Raw genomic sequence first — 23,096 nt, 5'->3', positions numbered from 1 at the left:
AACCGTGCTGAGCAGAAAAGCATCTCAGCATGCAGCAGCAGAACAGAACACCACATTGGGTTCCACTCCTGCAGCCAAGAACAGGAGTCTTAAGGGGTGTTCACACGGCACATATTTGCATCGATGCTGCACCGATGTATTTTGTTGCGATGTATCTTACACCGGTGTAAATTTTGTGCAGCGTTCACACGTCACAACCCTGCTTACTAGAGAGAAGCGTGTCAGCACCGGTGCAGCCCCACTTGCGTTCACACGGCAGTTTTTGCGACCGTGCTATACGATAGTAATAATGCGGAAATGAAATATGCGCATGCGTGAAAATGTACTTCCTTTTCCCGGTTGTCATGGCATCACCAAGCGCCGGGAAAACAACGTGGATGAAGACACCAGTGTTGCCAGATACTGCTGACGTTTTCCAGCCCAAAATATGTTCAAATCTGCCAAAATGCACTTAAAACCACCCAATCTGGCAACACTGGAAGACACACAGTTCTGTTGTTGATATTCGCCATTTTGGAAGCGCAAAATACCAGGATGCAAATTATGCAATGCCCGTATGTAATCAACTCTCCTCACGCGTAGCGAGTCTACCCCTGTCGCGTTCAGACGGCCCATTTTATATCGTTGCTGCCCCGCAAACTCGCATTTACTCCGGAGTAAATTTCTTAAACCACCTCCCGAGCAGGGTTAGATTTGCACCGGTTTAAGCAGCTTTCAGGGGCGACACCGGGATAACTTTGTACCGTGTGAACGCTCTATCGGGGCAGCCCCGGAGTAAGAGTTGCCGTGTGAACACCCCTTTAGACTCAAGAACAATTTCCTATTAAAGTGGCCGGTGAGTAATTTCCAGGCTCGGATTTGAGGACCAAATCACCCAGGATACATGTTAAAGGCAGATACAAACACGGCCTCGGATCACATTCAGAAGTGGCCTGGAATTCATGTGGGTTTGTTTTAGTCGTAGTGCAAATGGTAATGTGTCCTGACGCGTCTCCATCATTAAAAGACCACCTAGTCAGCAGTGTTGCCAGGTTGTGAGATTTTCAAGCTATTTTTAAACCTGTCCAGGATTGCTGTTGATACACGCAACATTAGACTGTTTTTTGGTCCACAGTGGGAGGTTTTCGAACAGGCTACATTACATTAACTAAACCTACAACCGCTCGCGTGTGTTTTCCATTCGCAACATAATCTCTGCTTTTTAATATAAATGCTGGCTGTTTGTGAATCGGTCTACTCGTTCATTATTTATGACCATACATCTAATAAAACGAGAGAGGAGTTTTACCTGTATTTAATGAAAAGGCTTTAAAAAAAAAAACCCACCACACTCCTTTAAGAAACATTATGCTACAGCACTACTGAATTCTCGACTCTGCTTGGTCAGAAGGTATCGATTCATTTTCTATAACGCTACAGCTCAACCACGACTGCCAGCTTTAAGACAATATTAAATAGATGTTTTATTTCAATAATTGACAAACTGCTGTGGCATAAAAAGAGAAACACTTCAGGACATGCTGCTATAGAAAATACGCCGATTATTTTCTTGCATCAACAAATCCCACTGCGTTTTATAGACCCCATCGCAGTAAACGTCATTCGTACGTAAGCGGAAATTGCGCGCGCAGCCTGGACCCAAAAAAGACTCAGAAATGCCTAGTTGTTGTGTTGTCGGGTGTCAGAATCGTAGCAGTGATGGGGTTAAAATGTTCAGAATTCCAGCAGGATCTCACCCATTCCAAAAAAAAAAAAAAAAAAATCGCCGATGTCTATGACTACAAGCCATCAAACGTGTAGACTGGGATGAAAGCACCATCAAAAATGCGTGGGTTTGCAGCGCCCACTTAATCACAGGTAAGATCAGGCTATTTATTAAATCTTTCTTTTTTATTCTTTCTAGTCTTCGTTTATTGATGTAGCAAAATACTTTGGTAACGTTTGTCTGATTAGCTGGTCATAGTTACACAATGTAATGAATATTGTTAGCATGTTAGCTTAGCTTTGCATGCAGTTTTGTTTGTAGGAGAGGTCTCGCTTCACTCAAGCAGTCCAGATTTTGTGCCATCATTATTTGTGTATGCCGAAAATCACAATTTTAAAGCAAGGATGGAAAGGTAAAATTGTGTGCCCTCACTCTAAATGCCAACTTACGTTGACTGTTCTAACCTACAGTATCTCCCGCCCCGTTCAGTTTCATTTCTGCTCTCTGCCTCTCGCTTTTTACGCAGCTCTGATTTCTCTTAGCTGCACTCTTTACACTATCATTCCTTTCATGCCATCACCTCCTGCAAATTGCTGTTTAGTGTTGGGATTTGCTGTTGTAGCTAAAGCCACATCGCCATCACATCACTGGCATAATTTGATTAAAACAAAATGAATATGAATGTCCCATTGTTAATCAAGTTGTACATGCCCGCACATAACAATCATATGCGTCTAAAGACTTGTAGGCACGAAGTTTTTTGTTGGTGTACACTGAAGTCTTGTCAATAAGGTACGAGTATATATCTGGCCATTGTATACCAGGGAACTTACTAACATCGTCCGTCCACTCTTTAATTAAATACGGATCCGGTAGGCGATGTCCACTTGTTAGAGTTAACTTATTTATGTAGCATTCTCGGTCTTGTAACGACAATTGTTTGGCATAATCTGACAGCTCATAATGCCGGTCTATGGGCAGCGCCATTGTTTCTGGGTCCAGGCTGCGCGCGCATCCTGGCAACGGTCAGTTTGTTTACAAACATGCGAAGGGGTCTATTCCTTAACATTTATAATGTTAATCAGGCTTTCGTCTAAACCGGGGAACAGGGGCGCTGCGCCCTCTTACTCTCGGCGTGCGCCCCCTTACCGAAATGCCGGTTGAACCCCAAGTCACACTCAGGCCATGCACTTGTATGCTACTGCACAACATGCAATCTTTCTCAAAACGATCTTTTCTCCGTGAAAACATCCCAGCAACACCACGTGACAATGTGTCTGATCATCAAATATGTTATAATTACTCCAAAAATATTCCAATCATAGTAGATACACCGCCAGACGGTGCAAAAACAATCCGAATTGGCGTTTTCCAGACTGAGGCGCCATGTTGTTTACTTGTCGTGGCTGCTCTCGCGAGATTTGACATGGGTTACATACAAGGTCAGCTGACTTGTAGAGCGAGATTTCTCGAGACTGAATGACCTTTCACACACCGGCGCGGGAGCTTTTGACAGAAGTAGTTTGCGAGTTGTTTTTGTTGACACTTGGGCATTTAAAGATGTCATCCCGCGGCACGAAGCAGAAGAAAGCCAAAGACTGTCCGGGGCAGAAGAAGATTACTTCTTTCTTTTTCAATGTTGACAGACAATTTGTTACAATTTCCCTCTCAGATAGCCTCAGAATGTCCCATTGAAGCCTCAATTTTTCAAAGGCTTCGCGCGGGGGGGGGGGGGGGACGACAACCGGCACCATCCCCCCCTGCCATGGTGAGCGCCCTCATACTAAATTTTTCTAGAAAAAACCCTGGTTAATAATTATTATAACCTTTTATAATTTTGCAATAATAGTACTGAAGTTGGACATTGCGTGAAAGGTTTGGATTTAGCAGCATGCACTTGGATATCAGACGAGTTTGTTAAATCAAATGTTACATCGCAGGACAGAATTGCTAAATTAAAGCTGTAAAATGCACTAAACAGTCATCGTTGTTTGTGTCAGAGTAGAAATGTGTACATGCAAATCCTGGGGAAAAAAAAAAAGATGACAATATCCAACAATTTAATTATGAAAGGAGATTTGTATTGGCTTGTATTTTTTGGTCCAGGTTTTAAAGGATCGTCAGGGTGCTTTCGTCAGATTTTGGCAATACTCTGACACAATGGGATCATAAACACGCATCAGGAAAAACAAAAAAAATTCCAGCTTACATAACTGCTGAGACTGTGTAATAAATAACAACCACTGCCCTTAGGCACATCAGTTCCTGATCATGTTCATATTTAGTCACACTGCTGATTATTAAGAAAACAAAACCCCCAGTTCATCCCAGCCAGGAGTTTATCTACTGATTTTAAACTCACCAGATAGATCACTGCTCTCGATGCGACGTAGGTCCATGTCGGCCCAGAAGAGCTTGCCCAGCTCGTTGTCGATAGCGAGGGCGACAGGTTTGCTCAGGCCACTGAAGAACAGCACCTCTCGCTCAGTGCCGTCCAGAGCTGCCCGCTCGATCTTAGGAGAGCGCTCCTGCAGGTTGGTGAAGTACATGTACCTGTAGGTGACCGAGCAGGACGTTTCATCAGATATCAGAGAACAGTGATGGTAGAACAATAACAATCCTTTTATTGTTATTGCACAACGAAATTCTATTTCATATAAAAAGACATAAAAACATAATAATAAAACACCATGAGACAATAAAAGGTGAAGTAAAAGCCATAAATGGGGGACAAATCAAAAACCGTACAACCCCAATTCCAAAAAAGTTGGGACAAAGTACAAATTGTAAATAAAAACGGAATGCAATGATGTGGAAGTTTCAAAATTCCATATTTTGTTCAGAATGGAACATAGATGACGCATCAAATGTTTAAACTGAGAAAGTGTATCATTTAAAGGGAAAAATTAGGTGATTTTAAATTTCATGACAACAACACATCTCAAAAAAGTTGGGACAAGGCCATGTTTCCCACTGTGAGACATCCCCTTTTCTCTTTACAACAGTCTGTAAACGTCTGGGGACTGAGGAGACAAGTTGCTCAAGTTTAGGGATAGGAATGTTAACCCATTCTTGTCTAATGTAGGATTCTAGTTGCTCAACTGTCTTAGGTCTTTTTTATCGTATCTTCCGTTTTATGATGCGCCAAATGTTTTCTATGGGTGAAAGATCTGGACTGCAGGCTGGTCAGTTCAGTACCCGAACCCTTCTTCTACGCAGCCATGATGCTGTAATTGATGCAGTATGTGGTTTGGCATTGTCATGTTGGAAAATGCAAGGTCTTCCCTGAAAGAGACGTCGTCTGGATGGGAGCATATGTTGCTCTAGAACCTGGATATACCTTTCAGCATTGATGGTGTCTTTCCAGATGTGTAAGCTGCCCATGCCACACGCACTAATGCAACTCCATACCATCAGAGATGCAGGCTTCTGAACTGAGCGCTGATAACAACTTGGGTCGTCCTTCTCCTCTTTAGTCCGAATGACACGGCGTCCCTGATTTCCATAAAGAACTTCAAATTTTGATTCGTCTGACCACAGAACAGTTTTCCACTTTGCCACAGTCCATTTTAAATGAGCCTTGGCCCAGAGAAGACGTCTGCGCTTCTGGATCATGTTTAGATACGGCTTCTTCTTTGAACTATAGAGTTTTAGCTGGCAACGGCGGATGGCACGGTGAATTGTGTTCATAGATAATGTTCTCTGGAAATATTCCTGAGCCCATTTTGTGATTTACAATACAGAAGCATGCCTATATGTGATGCAGTGCCGTCTAAGGGCCCGAAGATCACGGGCACCCAGTATGGTTTTCCAGCCTTGACCCTTACGCACAGAGATTCTTCCAGATTCTCTGAATCTTTTGATGATATTATGCACTGTAGATGATGATATGTTCAAACTCTTTGCAATTTTACACCGTCAAACTCCTTTCTGATATTGCTTCATGATTTGTCGGCGCAGAATTAGGGGGATTGGTGATCCTCTTCCCATCTTTACTTCTGAGAGCCGCTGCCACTCCAAGATGCTCTTTTTATACCCAGTCATGTTAATGACCTATTGCCAATTGACCTAATGAGTTGCAATTTGGTCCTCCAGCTGTTCCTTTTTTGTACCTTTAACTTTTCCAGCCTCTTATTGCCCCTGTCCCAACTTTTTTGAGATGTGTTGCCGTCATGAAATTTCAAATGAGCCAATATTTGGCATGAAATTTCAAAATGTCTCACTTTCGACATTTGATATGTTGTCTATGTTCTGTTGTGAATACAATATCAGTTTTTGAGATTTGTAAATTATTGCATTCCGTTTTTATTTACAATTTTTACTCTGTCCCAACTTTTTTGGAATTGGGGTTGTATATAAAGTGCATATTTCACAGGACTGATCATATTGCACATCCAAAAGATCAGCTCTTAAAGCTCTGTTCTATAATAGCACTTGGATAAAAACTGTTCTTAAAGGAGATGCACAGAAGCTTTATTTTTATGCCTCCGTCACCTTAAGGTGCAGGAGGCATTATGTTTTTGGGTTGTCCGTCTGTCCGTGCATGCGTCCGTCCCGAAACCTTGTGAACACAATATCTCAAAGGCTAATGAAAGGAATCAGTGTAGGAAATTCATGGACAATATCAGCCAGACCACAGGGCAGGCAACTCTGAAAAGTTGCCTGCCCTGCTCAAAAGTTGCCTGCCCCAATTTCAACTATAATCCGCGTAATATCGCATAATTTAATATGCAGCTCTACACACCTTACAGTAGATAGTTTGTTTGTTGTCATCGGATACCAGCCAGTCAAACTCTTGCTTCCAACTGTCCACAATAGCTCTCCTTCTCTATCATATTTTTGTTGTGCTTTCTTTCTCTCTTCAGTTTGTTTTCGTTTTTGAGAGGTCTTTGGGTCAGGTGGTTTTATCCCAAGATAGTCATACAACATTTTCAGATATTTGGAACAATTAACAATCAATTTTATGTGATATTTTGACAAAACTCATGTGGTAGGAAGCTGGTTTTCAAAGTCACAGACATAGATGAGATTTGGGGAGGATTTCACTGAGCTGTGTGTATCGAGCTCTCTGATTGGCTGAACCTCCAAAGCAACAGCCAATCAGAGCGCTCATTTCATTTCTAAGCGAAAACAATATGGCTGCACCGCATCGGTAAACAAACCAACAGAATCTAGTGAAAATGTCTTGAAGTCCTTCAATATGATGAAATATCGAGAGATCGATGAACTCCCTCAAAGAGGGACCGCCCGTGGGGCTGGCAACTTATAAATTAATTCCGCCCTTGCTGCAAACTGACCGCGACGGGCGGTGGGGCGGGCACCCATTTCCTACACTGAAGTAATTTCACCAAACTTTCACCATTTGTGCGCTTTGGGACAAACATGAACTGATTAGATTTTGAGGTTAAAAGGTCACAGGTCAAGATTACTGTGAGGTCAAATGTCCATCCCGAAACCTTGTGAACGCCATATCTCAAAGACTAATGAAAGGAATTTCACCAAACTTTCACCATTTCTGCACTTTGGGACAAAGATGAAATGATTAGATTTTGAGATCAAAAGGTCTAAGGTCACTGTGAGGTCAAATGTCTGTCCGAAAACCTTGTGAACACAATATCTCCAAGGCTGATACAAGGAATTTCACCAGGTCAAAATTACTGTGAGGTCAAATGTCCATCCCCAAATCACAGCTTAAGGCGGCGTGTAGTCTACCAGGCAAAGGCATCCCCATTGACACTGTTGGCGTCGAGTTCTATCTCGTTTAATAAATTTCTGAGTGGATAGTATCTCCATCCTTGACTCTTGTATGCTGCATAAATGGGAATAAAAATATATATATAATTTGAGAGTTAAAATCGACCGCAAAGTTGGCATTGGAGCTGCCGTGCTGAGCCAGCCAGCCCTGACTGCGTGACGTCACAGCGGGAACCGGTTTTAAGGCCGAGGTCTTTTACAGCTACAGACCAAAGTCATGTAAATAAAAATTTACAGTGAAAGTAAGAAATAGCGTTACCGACTTGCTCATCTAAGACTGATTTGACTTCACTGATTGTGGGTTGACTCTCATTAAAACAGGATGGGTGTTATAACTTATGCAACATGCATGTACATGCATGCATCTTCACTGATAAAACGTACAAAGCTAATTAAATAATCAGATGAACTGAGACAATCACATTCTGAAGCAAATTAAATAATCTAATACCAGTAACTTAAACACACAATACAAGTTACATGGATTAATCTAAATGCAGGTAAACAACGTGCTGTTTTGTATCCAAATGATGATCTTTGCATCTTATCCGTCTGTGTTCTCGCTTCTTGAAGGCCAACCTTGTGGCCGATTGTTTTGAAACAATCCAAGTTGTTCGTTCAGTTCTCCGTTCATTCGCTTCTTCCACGTAAGGGTGAGATATTGCTGCTGAGGCGAGCATATCCAGCGGAGAAATCAGACGGCTGCTCCACTCATTCTCCATACTGAGTACTCCGCCATTACTGCTCGGCTCAGGCAATTACTAAAACCCGAGACGGGACGTCACCGGTTTTAGCAACAACCGCGGGGAGGTCACTGCCCGAGCAATAATACGTCCCGTCCCGGTTTTTAGCAACAACCCTCGGCTCACGCTCCAGGAGAACTGGTGCAACTGAACTTACTTTCCTTTTCTTGTAGTTTTCATTAATTGTTGGTACTGTACCCTCTTTCAATACGGGCTTATAGCCAACGCTCCTCAACGGATCAGAGGTCTCGTACGAGTCTTCAGTAAAATGTGCAGAGCAGAGGAGAGACCACTTCATAGCCGGCCAACGTGTCCGTAAATTTCTCGTAAAATGCATCCAAATCTTTGCAGTTTGAACATTCTTGGGAATGCAACGTAATTCCACCTTCTGTTGTGTTGCTGCACCGGCCAAAAACACATCTACGTGGCATGGCGATAAATAAGCTCAAAATGGAGGATCGGAGTTGCAGTCAGCTCTGCGTTTTAGTCTAGCGGAAATGGCGATGAGACCGATAGACTTCCTGCTGTGACGTTACGGACGTCAAGGTCATTCACTCAGACCGCTACCTATATGAATCACTTTAATCGTAAAAATTACTATATTAGATTTATTGTTAACGCTTAAAACTATTCCTGTGCCATTCTTGAGGTCTCAAGGCATTTATAAACGAAAGTGAGGCCATGGCTCTGTGTCTCCTTTAAGTCTGGAGGTGCGAGTCTTTAAGGACCTGAAGCGCCTCTCGGAGGGCAACAGAATGAAAAGATGGTGACCAGGCTGTGATAAGTCTCTAATGATGTAGGTTGCGCGGCGGAGGCACCGTGTCCTGTAAATGTCCTGTAGTGTTTGTAACGGAGTTCCAATGATTTCCTGTGCTGCTGTGATTACTTTCTGCAGGACCTTCTTGTGAGCAGCTGTGCAGCTCACAAACCACACCAGCATGCCATAATTTTATGATTCCCTACATGAAAAGGATTATTCCACGATTATTCTATCCAGACTCACTGGATATGAGCAATCGCACGCTCTGATTGGCTACTCTACTACTAGGATATCCGCTGATATACCGTGAGTAGAGGAAAAACAAAATGGCAGAGCGTGCTGATGAACCAACCGAGGAGGGAATAAAAGCTGTACTTGAAAACAAAACCCCAAGAAATACAAGAAAACCCCAACAAAATATGGAATGAAAGTATTTGATGGTTAGAATGTATCTTGTTAAAAAATGATTATAGCATTTTTCACAAATTGCTCCCGTCATTTCACCGGTTTGTTTACATTCCAAGTGGAAATGATTTTGTCTGACGTTTTGTATAAAGTTTTAATTTAATGAATTTGCAAAAAATGAAGATAAAAATGCTCGGTTTCTGAAAATCCAGTGAATGTGGAGAGAATAAAACAGTTATTCCACTCAAGCTCGTTGTACACGGTTTATAGCCAACTCGGTGCTACGCGCCTCATCGGCGATCAGCTCGTGTACGACCCGATTTTGTGGAATAACTGTTAAATGTTCCCGTTCTCACACTGCCCCACGGTGGTTTGTGTGCAACGTGCAGATCTGACTGCAAACAGGTGAGACTGCGTGTCGCAAACTGACAGAAAAACCCTAATTAAGACGCATATTCCAAATACGCCGTATACACGTTCAAAGAATGCTCCTAAAACCTGAATATCATCTCCGTCTTAGGCCCTGTCCACACGGCAACGGATTCAGGTGAATCTGATAAAATTGTTTATCGTTTCGGCCTGGCGTCCACACAGCACCGGCGTTTTGGGTGCCCCAAAACGAAATCTTTTGAGAACGGGTTCCAGAGTGAAAAAATCTGGCAACGGCACCGTTGCGAAGTCGTCTGGATGAGTAGAACGGATTTGTTTACGATGACGTCACAACCACATGACTGTCAGTGCTTCACGCTGGGTAGAAGTGTAACGAACTCGATGCGAGTTGTCAACAAATCCTATAACTAGTCCGAACACTGCGGAAGCAGTATAACCAAAACTGCGCACCGCCCGTGCACTTTCCAAAAACAAAACCAATCCCGCCAGCAAAAATAAGGAAAAAAAGGAGCGATCTCACTTCTTCGGATGTTGGTTTAAGTCCGACAATACATTCCTCAAAACAGGCGTAGAACAAAGTAATCCATCAACGTGTAGCATTCAATTTATTCCGGACCATTAAAGAATTCTGGAGGATATCAGAATGTTGGCGTACCGGCTTCCATCTACCCCCATTCATTCCTCTCTCTCTCCATCTACCCCCGTTCATTCCTCTTTCCGCGTCTTTCGTTTTACACTACTGATTAATAATCAAAACTTTATGTGGCTAATGGTACAGAAGAAGGGGTTTGTGTGCATGCGTCTACTTCTTCTATTGCTCTGGTGTCTCTGATGGGACTGTCTTACAGCGTACCTAGAGGTGTGGCATGTGTATTGCATCGTTTTCAGCAAGCGTCGCGTTGCCATATGGACCTGAAATGTAACTGATCCGTTGCCCATGTGGATGCGATATTAAAAAAATAAATAAATAAAAAATCTCGTTGTCGTGTGGATGTAGCCTTAATCAGCCAGACTCGGAATATCCAAACACAACGTGCTGTTTACATGATCTCTATCAAATTCTGAACACGGTCACATGCGGAATAATCATGGAATATTAGTGTGCATGTAAACATGCTGCACGTAACAAAACTTTTGATTCCATGCTGTGTGTGAAACGTTTAAAACAGTTACCAAACAGTTAAAGCTATAAATGTAAGCACAAGAATTTCTTTACAAGCAAAAACATGGAGTACACACTACCGTTCAAAAGTTTGGGGTCACTTTGAAATGTCCTTATTTTTGAAAGAAAAGCACTGTTCTTTTCAATGAAGATCACTTTAAACTAATCAGAAATCCACTCTATACATTGCTAATGTGGTAAATGACTATTCTAGCTGCAAATGTGTGGTTTTTGGTGCAATATCTCCATAGGTGTATAGAGGCCCATTTCCAGCAACTCTCACTCCAGTGTTCTAATGGTACAATGTGTTTGCTCATTGCCTCAGAAGGCTAATGGATGATTAGAAAACCCTTGTACAATCATGTTAGCACAGCTGAAAACAGTTGAGCTCTTTAGAGAAGCTATAAAACTGACCTTCCTTTGAGCAGATTGAGTTTCTGGAGCATCACATTTGTGGGGTCGATTAAATGCTCAAAATGGCCAGAAAAATGTCTTGACTATATTTTCTATTCATTTTACAGCTTATGGTGGGAAATAAAAGCGTGACTTTTCATGGGAAACACAAAATTGTCTGGGTGACCCCAAACTTTTGAACGGTAGTGCACTTTCACCAACTTAATGAATGACATTCTAACAGACAATTCCAGACAAACCCCAGGATGTTTTCCGGTTTCCTCTTTCAGAACCATTGCCCTTTTATTGCAACACAGAACATCAACATGATCTTAAAAACACGTTCCTTCATCAGAAAAAGTCCTACAAGCACCGAGTTCAAGTGCAGTTCATAGCAGTTTAATAGCCGAAGCAAAACTGGAGTGTTCTACCCTATTACGCAACGCAGCTGAGCACTGAAATAATAACCGGTTACTAGAACGGTGCTTGAGAAACAAGGAAGCAAAAACAATCGCTTTCTTTGCCTGAATTTTAAATCACTCACCCTCTCTCGGGGTTAACTACAATGGCGCGGGGTTTGTCGTGCTCTCCACGGAGCACCACTCCAACACGTGAGCCATCAAGGCGCGTCACGTTAATTACGTTGGTCACCTCGCTGGTCCAGTAGATGAAGCGGCTGTAGATGTCGATGCTCAGGTCAAATGGCTGCAGGCCCAGATTGTGGCTCCCCACTGTGTTGGACACCACGGTCATACTCTGAGGAGTCAGGATCAGAAAGGTCAGTGCTAAAGTGATCACTGTGTAAGCAAAAAACAGAGCAGCACTATTAGGGGTGTTCACACGGCGCATATTTGCATCGATGCTGCACCGATGTATTTTGTTGCGATGTATCTTATGCCGGTGTAAATTTTGTGGAGCGTTCACACGTCACAACCCTGCTTACTAGAGAGAAGCGTGTTAGCACCGGTGCAGCCCCACTTGCGTTCACACGGCAGTTTTTGCGACCGTGCTATGCGATAGTAATAATGCGGAAATGAAATATGCGCATGCGTGAAAATGTACTTCCTTTTCCCGGTTGTCATGGCATCACCAAGCATCGGGAAAACGACATGGATGAAGAGACCAGTGTTGCCAGATACTGCTGACGTTTTCCAGCCCAAAATATGTTCAAATCCACCAAAATGCACTTAAAACCGTCCAATCTGGCAACACTGGAAGACACGCAGTTCTGTTGTTGTTGATATTCGCCATTTTGGAAGCGCAAAATACCAGGATGCAAATTATGCAGTGCCCGTATGTAATCAACTCTCCTCACGCGTAGCGAGTCTACCCCTGTAGCGTTCAGACGTCCCGTTTTATATCGGTGCTGCCCCGCAAACTAGCATTTACTCCGGAGTAAATTTCTTAAACCACCTCCCGAGCAGGGTTAGATTTGCACCGGTTTAAGCAGCTTTCAGGGGCGACACCGGTATAACTTTGTACCGTGTGAACGCTCTACCGGGGCAGCCCCGGTGCTACACCGGAGTAAAAGTTGCCGAGTGAACACCCCTTCTGAAGTGTGCACTGGATGCGTGTCGTTTACCTGATTGCCGTCCTCCTGGGCACGACGGATGACGTTCTGCTTGGTGTCGATCCAGTAGAGCTGCTTGTCGAGCGGGTCGTAGTCGATGGCCCGCACGTTGCGGAGGCTGTGAATGGGTAGGATGATGTCAGGGCTCTGCTGCTCATCCATTACCATGCGATTAATAGCGGACTTCTGGCTGAACAGTAGGAAAGAGGTGGGCGCTGAAACAGGCAGAGAAGGAGAGAGATTGTTAAAACACAACTCTTAAAGGTTCTCCTAACAAGTCAAAAGAACCTTTTGGTCAAAACATTTGACACTGACGCACACCACCTTAAATACACTACTACTACTGAACAACAAATGTTAATGTTATAGAGAGACAGTTTGATGAAGCACATTAAACAAACCTCATTCCATGTTTTTACATAGTTAACGGATTTCAATTTCTCCCACTCAGATCCACATTTTTTAAACACTAGGCTTCCCCCTGGCTCGGAAAGAGGAAAAGGGGCCAGACATATGTAATGCATGCTGTCTAAGTGTTTACATCATTACAGTGAGGGGGGAATACAAGTTCGCTGGAGCTGCTGCTCGCTAGCATTAGAAACTAGTGTTTTTTTTTTTTTAATTATTTTTAACAAGAAGATAGCCATCTATATCCCCTGCCCTATATACCAAGCTTCAAGATATTATTTGTCACATTTTTCAAGTTCTGCTGCAGGAACCCAACCCTACCTCTTTACACTGACCTCAGCAGCCCATGGTATAAACCCAACAGACCTTTGGTCCAGGTGAGATAAAAATGACAATTTCTCACATTTCTTAGGATCAAAAGGCGCATATACATTACTTAATCAAAAGACCATACCACTCATGCCCCTTTTCCACCAAAGCAGTTCCAGGGCTGGTTCGGGGCCAGTGCTTAGTTTGGAACTGGGTTTCCTGTTTCTACTAGGGATGCAACGGTACAGTGTGACCATGGTTCGGTTCGGTTCACGGTTTATGGGCCACGGTTTCGGTATGTCAATATTGTCTCTGCTCTAACATGCAGTAGTTTTTTTTTTTGCTTTTTCTATTTGAAAAACAAGGTACAATATTAAGTGTAAAATGTCAAATAATTAAAGGCATTGATGAAATCAAAGGGGTTTTATTATAAACATGGAGCTCCTCATCATACTTGCCCTCATAAATAGGTAATAAACATAAAATACAGTAAAGGGCAGCAATGTAGTAAAGTCACCTGAATACTGTCACCCACACAACTTAAGTCATACTTAACACTGAAGCCAAAATGACTCCACACTGTGGATTTGAACGAAGATGGTGCCTCTTCAAAGTTCAATCTCTCGTCTTCTTGTCCACTCGCTATGATTCTAAGTGCTACTAGAACACACGCATTCCTCTTTTACTTCCCCGGCGTCTGTTTCGGAGTGCTGATAGGCTCAAGGGAAAATTCTGAAAATCTGATTGGCTCTTGTTTCTTTGTGGGCAGGGCTTAAAGGGAGAAACCGCTTCCCCGGGGTCCTAAGCACTCTTGTGTATTGTACGCTACACAGAATACATGAGCAATGACTTTGTATTAAAAATTAAAGTTTAATGTCACGCTTACCGAAATACCGCGGTTCACCTATGCGTACCGAACCATGCTGGGCGTACCCAACGGTACGAATACAATCAAAAAACCGTTGCATCCCTAGTTTCTACTGACAAAGAACTGGCTCTGGGGCCAGAAAAACCGGTTCCAGGCTAGCACCAACTCTCTGCTGGGCCAGAGGAAAGAACCGCTTACGTCAGCGGGGGGGCGGAGTTATTAAGACCAACAACAATAACAAGACCGCGAAAGGTCGCCATTTTTAAGCGTCTAGAAGCAGCAGCTGTACAAACGCAAAGTCATCCATTATTATTATTGTTGTTGCTGCTGCTGCTTTCTCCGTGTTGTTTTTGCTTCGATATTCGCGCCAAGGTTTATGCAAATGTAGCGATGTAACTGATGTATACAACGACGTAATGACGTGTCTTCCCTTAGCACCGCGAGCTATGGAAAAGCAAACTGGTTCTCAGCTGGCTCGCAAGTTGAACGAGTTGTGAACCAGCACTGGAACTGATTTGGTGGAAAAGGGGTATCAGTTTTCAAGTTCTGCTCCAGAAACAAAACCTACTCCTAAGACTAATGCCGCTTTTCCACTACAAACGCGGCTGAGCCGTGCCATGCTGAGTCGAGCTGAGTCGAGCTGAGCGGGGCTGTTGGAGTTGCATTTCGACTACAACCGCGCTGAACCGTGCTGGCTGGAATTGGGTGGACACATTGGGTGGAGTTAGCGAAAGTGGGTGGACGTCACGTGATGTCGTTAAGCAGCGCAAACAGTGACATCAGTGACAGTGGCGGAACAAGTCAGAGCCGGGCCGGGGGCGGGGCAAATGACCGGGCCCTTTATTAAAGCTTATCATAACATCATTTTAGGCTACAAAATGTCCGCAACTGCGGTGTTTACCAATTTCAACACTACCGGGTGCAACTATGTTATTTAGTACATCAAGTCCTTCAAACGAACATGTAACTCAGAAACAAAAAACATTAGGATACTGTACATGGCTCATAAAACATCAATAGCCTATACTGCGCACATTATTTGAAGGGCATACGAATGAGCGCTCAGAGGTTGCAACGGTGACAGGAAGAGTCAGAAATAAAAGGAGGGCGGTGCAAACCTCACTGAATGCACTGTGTTTACCAATTTCAACACTACAGGGTGCAACTATGTTATTTTGTACATTAAGTCCTTCAAACGAACATGTAACTCAGAAACAAAAAAACAGGTGACATACTGTACATGGCTCATAATAAAACATCAATAGCCTACTGCGCGCATTATTTGAAGGACATACGACAAGCCTTGCGCTCCGCAAACTCGTCCACGATGCTCTGTATGTCACTGATTCAGTGAGCTTTTAAGCGGTAGTCTCACGACCCGAATAGTAAACAATAAACATGGAGGACATGGAGTCGTTAGTGTTGCTGGTCTTGGTGCTGTGGCTTGTTGTCACCGACAACGCGGACAGATACTGGCAAGAGCGTATAGATGAGGCGAGGCGCATAAGGCTTCAGAAATTCTCGTAATTCGTAATTCTTCTTCTTCCGGGTTTGCGGTGTTCACAGATCCCAGCGCGCTCGCGGGGCATGTGTGGGCATGTGAGGACACTCCTCCTCACCAATCAGTGCACAGGGGAGTGTCTGCTCACGCCCCCAACCTCACTCGGCACGGCTTGGCTCGCTTCAGCCCCACTCCAAAACGTTGTGAGTTTTAGGGGCTAAGTAGGGCTGAAGCGAGCTGAGTCGTGCTGGTTTTTGGTAGTCGAAACGCGAGCCGTGTCGGGCTGAAGTGAGCTGAAGTGAGCTGAAAAAGGGTAGTGGAAAAGGGCCATAAGAGACTGGAGAGACCACGTCTGAAATTGTTTCCATAGAAACAAGAAAAATTAAAAATTTCTCAGATTTCTTCGTATGAAAAGGCACATCTACATCACCTTGTTAACATGTATACCAAGTTTCAAATCCGTATCATGAATAGTTTTGGATATATGCTCCGGAAACGAACAGTGCTCTTAGAAACTAAGTCAAAATCAAAAATTGTCCAAGTTATCAAAAAAGTCTAAGTCAAAATTGAAAAATACTTTTTTTTTTTTTTTCCAAAAATCCAAACTAGCAAAAGGCACCAGTTCACATGTTGCTTGATATGTATGCAAAGTTTCATGAAAATATCTTCAGTAGTTTTAAAGATATGGCCCGGAAACAAAAACACGACCGGATGGACGGACGGAACTCGTTTCTATAATAACCACTCAGCAAGGACATGAATGCTACAAAATTGAAGTTGAGACTATAAACATACATGAATTATTACCTAAATTATTAGCTGAGCGCAAGGTCTTTACGGGAGAATATCAGACTGAGGTCTTGACAACATGGACTGTAGTGATGAACCGTAGGTGAGGTCCATACAAAAAGACCTCGGTCTGATATTTTCCCGTAAAGACTGAGCAAGCGAGGTTAATAAGGAATTTATTATACGGCTTTTTTTATTTTATTTCTAAGATTAAAAAACAGACGAGGCGTGACGCTGCTTTCAGTCATGTCATATCTGTAACGAAGTTGAATCCCGCATGCAGAATAAACGGCTCGCAGTTTCAAAACTGCATTTCTGTTTGCGGTTTCTGAATGCTCTTTGTTGCTAATTTCTTGAATAACTCGGTGACTCGTTTGTCTTTCGGCCATTTTTGATTCCGTTTTGATATTCAATTAATCTTTTTTTTTTTTGCAACATTGAAAGCTGGCACCTTGGAAAGAAAGTCCATAATCATCCACAGGCATTACGGAAAAATTCTGCCTGCCAAGGAACCAATCAGAGCGCACAATTTTACCAGAAGTAGCTCGTGCCATAGAATAATAGCTGTAACTACAGTTGATGTACAACTGAAATAGAATTACATCATCATCAACTACACATGCAGGTGAATTAGTGCAGGCTCTCCAATCCTTTAGATCTGTAGTGCATTAGATAATAATGCCAGTTAAGCTCATTTAAGAATTATGAAATGTAGAGAAGAGATCCATCTGTGGCCGTGTTCACCCAAGTGATTGTATTATTGGGTCACAATGGTACTTTTTACAACACACGCCTCCTAGGCGCAGACAAGCGTGCACGCCGTGCCTCCTGAGCCTCCCCTGAGTGAGCCTCAGCAAGAGTCTGGAGTGTTTTTACTATGTCAGACATGGCAAGCGAGCTGAGGACGGCTTAAACCAGGCTTTGGTTTCTCACCGCCTGCCAACTTGGCAGTGGCCGAGGTGACCGAGAATGCTTTATAAAGCTCAGCGCAAACCTGCAGCTGAAAGTCCTCCCTCTCCGAAGGCCTCGCTCAGCTCCAGGGCTGCACGCTCCCCATAGCTCCCTTAACCTAATCTGTACAGAACTACTTCGAACCGCATGCAGCCTCACACTTAGACAGCCATCAAGATCAGCAGGAAGGCGTGAGAGTGACCGGGGCCTGAGCACTAAGTGTTGAGTATGCACAAAGTGAGTTGTGAAACGTGCGCACACATCTGGATTTATAAATAGCAGACTTAACATGGAAACACTCGCATTGCATACTCTCTCGTGTATACACACACACACACACACACACACAATGGAAATGTTGATGTTTTCAGACGACGTTGCCAACATCATGCTAAAGAGGGAGTGTGGGGTGGTTTTTATGGCCAGAACATTTTCTTTGGCTTAGGTTTTGATTCCGAAGCAGCATCCTGTTGTAGATATAATTCTGATTTAGGACCAGCATTAGAGAGATCATCAGGGAGAAATCACACGAGCTCTGATTCGATCTTTACAGGTATAGACAATCTGGAGTACTTTGGCAACCAGTATTTTCCAGCAGGAACTGTCTGTGTGTGAGATCTGGGGGCCACAGGGATCCATGAAGCATAGCTCAGGGGTCTGTGACTAGATTTTGTTACAGTGGTGGAAATCACAATTTAATTTATGGGTCAGTCCATGAAATGATGTTACTTTTCATTGGTCCGGGTTTACTTTCGCTACGTTCACACTGCAAGGCTTAATGCTCAATTCCGATTTTTTTGTGAAATCCGATTTTTTTGTGAGGTCGTTCACATTAACAAATATATGCGACTTGTATGTGTTCCTCAGTATGAACGAAAAGCGACCTAAAAGTGTTCCGCATGCGCATTGCAGGATACGACGACGTCACACGCAGTGAGCATGGCCAGTGTTTACGGAAGTAAAACCGCCCGGTTGCGGTATGACCCATCCAATCTAGCTTGAATAGCTGCATCCCCCCAAATGGAAATCAGCTCCCTAACCTCTGCGTCCTTCCATTGAGAAGATTCAGAACCTTCACAGCCCGAAGCGTCCCTCGCATTGATGTCATGCGCAGGGGCGCAGATACGTTTTTTGAACTGTGAGGGACAAAAAAATGGAGGGGGACAAAGCTGCCAGCAAACCAACCCCAATATGCCTGTCAAACTTGTTGTGGGTTACTATAGCAACCAAGCTCGAGCTCGCAACCTGTGCAGTCTGCGCAGCTCAACCAACCGAATATCAGTCTTTGTTTTATGTGAGTTGTTGCAACTATGTATACACTGCTGTGCACCTCAATAAACCGAATGGTAATTAGTCTTTTGATTTTTCCGTGAGGTTTGCCTTATGCAAAGAAAGACAGCATAGACGTTTTTTCCTCCCTATAAGTGGGGGGGGGACCGAACGAGGTGAATTTAAATCTGGGTGGGACGAGTCCCACCCTCTATCTGCGCCCGTGATTATGTGCCATGTTGTTGTAACTTTTTTTGAGAGACCCGCCGCCTACTTCAGCGCAGAATAGTGACGTTTGTGGCTTGTTGATGACGTGTAAGTCGGATGAATGTGACCTGGCGGTTCAGACTGAAGTCGCATATGGAAAGAGCGGATAGGGATCGGAATTAGGACCACATATCCAAACGGCCTGGGTCGGATTTGAAAAAAATTGGATCTGTGTCGTTCATATTGTCAATAAAAGATCGGATACAGGTCACATATGGGCGAAAAGATCGGATTTGAGTCACTTCAGCCTGCAGTGTGAACGTAGCCATAATCATTTCATCTTTAATTTCCATGATTTAAAGAAATATTTAGCAGATTATCCATAAATATTGTTTGAAGAAATAAAATAAATTAAAAAAATGAAGTTTTCTTTTGAAATAAAGAAATGTGAAACATTTTCTTCCCCTGTGACTGGACACGGATGGCACGGTTTTTGTGACATGGAATATTTGCTGACTGAGCTTAAATAAACCTTCATTACTTTCTGAGAATTTCAGTAAAATTTGTTTCATGGTACTTGCAATTTAGTTTTACACTCACATAATAAAGTTAAGAAGGTTCTATAAACTATTTAGCTTCGAATTCATCCACTAAAAATAGGTTGTGAACGTAACATTGTGACGCCCTACCGTGTTACGTTAGAAACCAGGCTTATAAAAAATGATAAAACGAGTTGAAATCATGATTGATGTTTTTAATATAAAGAAGAATATACTATAAAACGATGTAGGTAGAAAGAAATTTAAACAAACGGCAATAAAAGAAATTATCGATGTTTTTTCTCACATCCTAACTTAGCGTCCACTCACTTCCTGGTTCGTTCACAACCTGCGAGACCTATTTACTCAGTCTAGGTCAGCTGAACTGACGCGAGAGAACTTCTCGCGGGATCTCACACACCACAACACGTGCTCGAGAGAAGTGCAGATACAAGTGTGACTAAGTAAAGTAATGAATTCAATAATCTCATTTACCCCATATAGGATGAAACTGTTTCCTGTTAATGACTGGTGTTATTGTTCAAATCTTAGAGATTTTATGAAGTTTGTGAAATACTGGTATTTCATATTTTCAGTGTTTATGATGTTGAACTAATATTTCTAATGAATTCTTATTCAGTGTTAATGTTTAAAGGAAGCAAATAAAAGCAAAAAATTGATTTTATCAATATTTTTCCTTTATTTTTAAAAGCTTGTTCGTGTCCTTGTTACATTAGCAACCGGGTAAATATTTATGGATTTTATCATACATTGTAGAGCAGGAGTTATCTTAACAACTATGTTATATTTTCTTATATGGTCAATGCTTCATGGAAATAAAAGTTGTTTTCAGTTGTAAATTGTTTTAAGTGACTCCCTCTACGTCACATTTTGGTAACCCCATTTCATGGACTGGCCCTTATCACAGTTATTATATTTAGGGGTCCAAGCACCAAGTCAACTCAGTCCGAATGTGTTCTCTCTTAGTAGAAAAAGTTCAGGAAGGGGAAGTTGTACAGCTCCAGAAAACATCACGTAAATAAAAAATGCAAATAAATGCTCATACAGTAATACTAAACTCATACTGAGGGGGTCTGTGGAATTTATTTTACTGTTAAAGGAAAAGGCAACTTTTGTACAAAATCGCCACAAATAGATAGATAAATATATAAAGTAATCGATCATGGAATTTATAGAGAAAGAACAGACCACATAACAGTATCTTTTAACTTTTAATAATATGGGCTTGCGCTGAGCTCAGCGAAGATGCGTTCCACCATATCGATCTACTGCGTGACGTCATGCGGCCCACCACTGAAAAGAACTCTTCAGTGCTTCATGGTAATAAGGTAAAAAACCAGTACAATCGCTTCTTCAAAGTTTCACCAAATGGTTTTATTTATGCAACTTAAAGCTCATAATACTGTATAACTTTGGTCGAGTAAAAACACGGAGCAAAAACATGGCTGAATCCTGAATGACTCCTATTTGGATTTGTCCTACCAAGCCTACTGCGCATGCGCGAAGCGGCTCGGCTCGGTTTTCCCTTTCGGGCGCTCTCGTTTTCTGTTAGAATTTGGTAAAGAAAAAAAAATATATTATTTACCAGCTTACCGGGTCCATGAACATAAATCTGACCGCTGACAAGGTCGGGATATAAACGAATCGAATACAAGCCACCCGCCGGGACTCCTAATCACAGTGATCTGTCTGTAAACACTGTTTTCATGGGCCCAGTGACGTCACAGATCAGACGGAGGCGCATTAACGAAAGATTCTGATTGGTTTATAGTTGCCCACAATCTCAAAATGGCCGACTCCTCCAACTTCGACTCCTCTGTGTCAATTCATGATTTCAAAGATAAAAATATTTTTTCATGTTCCATATATAATGGAAATAATGAACGGAATTGATTACGTACATGTTTTTCTCCTATTACACACCTGGTTTTGTACAAAAGTTGCCTTTTCCTTTAAAGGGGTTCTCGGCTACGATGAAGTTCGAGAAGCTCCGACAGCCATCCCGAAGCCACACTGTGGAAGCTTGTGCATGATTTTACTCTGGCTTGGGTTTAGAAAGAGGATTGTGTGTAGAACACAGAAAATGGATGTTTCTATAAATATGAAACTTGTACAATGCAAGCATGGCTAACCATAACTGCACTTTTGGTTTAGTCATATACGAGTTAATCAGGACTAAAATTGCTTGAGAATGTTTTTTTGACAACAGACCTAAACCAAGCCTTCAAGCCATTCTTCTGACCATGCTTAAAATAATTCTTTCTTGAATACTTTGGCACTGTTAGACACAGATTTCAACATCTGTCCTCTCTAAGTTGGTTGAAACCTTTATATAAAGTGTGTGTGTGTGTGTGTGTGTGTGTGTATAGCTCACCGCTGCAGGTCTTATTGTCGTCGTTGAGTGAGTAATGCGCTGGGCAGCCACACACGTAACTGCTGATGGGCACGGCCAGGCACAGGTGCGAGCAGTGGCCGTTGGTAGAGGCGCAGGCATTCCAGCCTCCCTGACGTGATGAATGGAACACCAGGATGTCCATGACGTAATCCAGATGGCCCTGGATGAGTGTGCGGTTCTGCCCGCTGGTTTTGTTAGCACGCTCGATGCTGCGCTGGCTCCAGTCCGTCCAGTAAATGTAATCTTGGTATTGCGTGAGACCAAAAGGGTGGGGCAAGTCATCTGCGATCACTTCACGCTCGAGACCTTAAGCAAGAGCGGTGTAGTTAAAAAAACAAACAAACAAACAAACAAAACAGAGCATGCTCAACAAAACCGTTCAAAACAGAAAAGGAAGACAATGGATTAAAATCTCTGGCAAACACTAAACAAAACACATCTTACCTGAGATGGAGGAAATGTGATAAAGAAGTTCTCTCATATCGTGGGTTTGATTTAAGTTTACAGACAAAGAATTCCACACTTCAACATGTCAGTGCCTGCACCTCTGATCCTTTTTAACTCAGTAAATTCATGTACTTCATCTCTAAACCCTATTAATGCACTGATTTGCACTAGAATCATAAGGCCATCCTTAAAAAAAATCCGTTTCCTGTCCACCAGGTGAGCAAAAAAATTTTCAGTAGGGAGGGAGGGATATATATATATATATATGAGTGATTCCACGCTTATGGGTACTGAAATGGGGACATGAACTTATTTTTAAAAATTCACCTAAAACCATTTCTTTTTTTACCATCAGGTCACAAAACATGTAATCTTTAATGAATGATATGTTAAAAGATAACTTTAATTTTCTGAGATGTAATAAAAACATTTATATGCCAAAGTCAGAACGTAACAGAAGTGTTGTGGACATATATATTCTCAATTTTAACAATGTAGAATTACTTTTTG

At 42.5% G+C, this 23,096-nt stretch overlaps 1 protein-coding gene across 1 annotated transcript in view; it reads right to left on the bottom strand.

Annotated features, from left to right (window-relative positions):
• lrp6 (low density lipoprotein receptor-related protein 6) overlaps positions 1-23,096 on the bottom strand; it is a 179,625-nt gene that overhangs the window by 18,611 nt on the left and 137,918 nt on the right. Inside the window, exons 12-15 of the mRNA XM_060902857.1 lie at positions 22,119-22,445; positions 12,895-13,097; positions 11,857-12,068; positions 4,068-4,258 (exon numbers count right to left, since the gene is read on the bottom strand). Coding sequence (XP_060758840.1) covers positions 4,068-4,258; positions 11,857-12,068; positions 12,895-13,097; positions 22,119-22,445 — 933 coding nt within the window. The remainder of the gene's footprint in view (positions 1-4,067; positions 4,259-11,856; positions 12,069-12,894; positions 13,098-22,118; positions 22,446-23,096) is intronic.

Source organism: Neoarius graeffei, chromosome 21 (genome assembly GCF_027579695.1).
Source record: "Neoarius graeffei isolate fNeoGra1 chromosome 21, fNeoGra1.pri, whole genome shotgun sequence".
Taxonomy (NCBI): domain Eukaryota; kingdom Metazoa; phylum Chordata; class Actinopteri; order Siluriformes; family Ariidae; genus Neoarius; species Neoarius graeffei.
The sequence above is the reverse complement of the archived record's forward strand: the minus strand, read 5'-3'. Positions and strand labels throughout refer to the sequence as shown.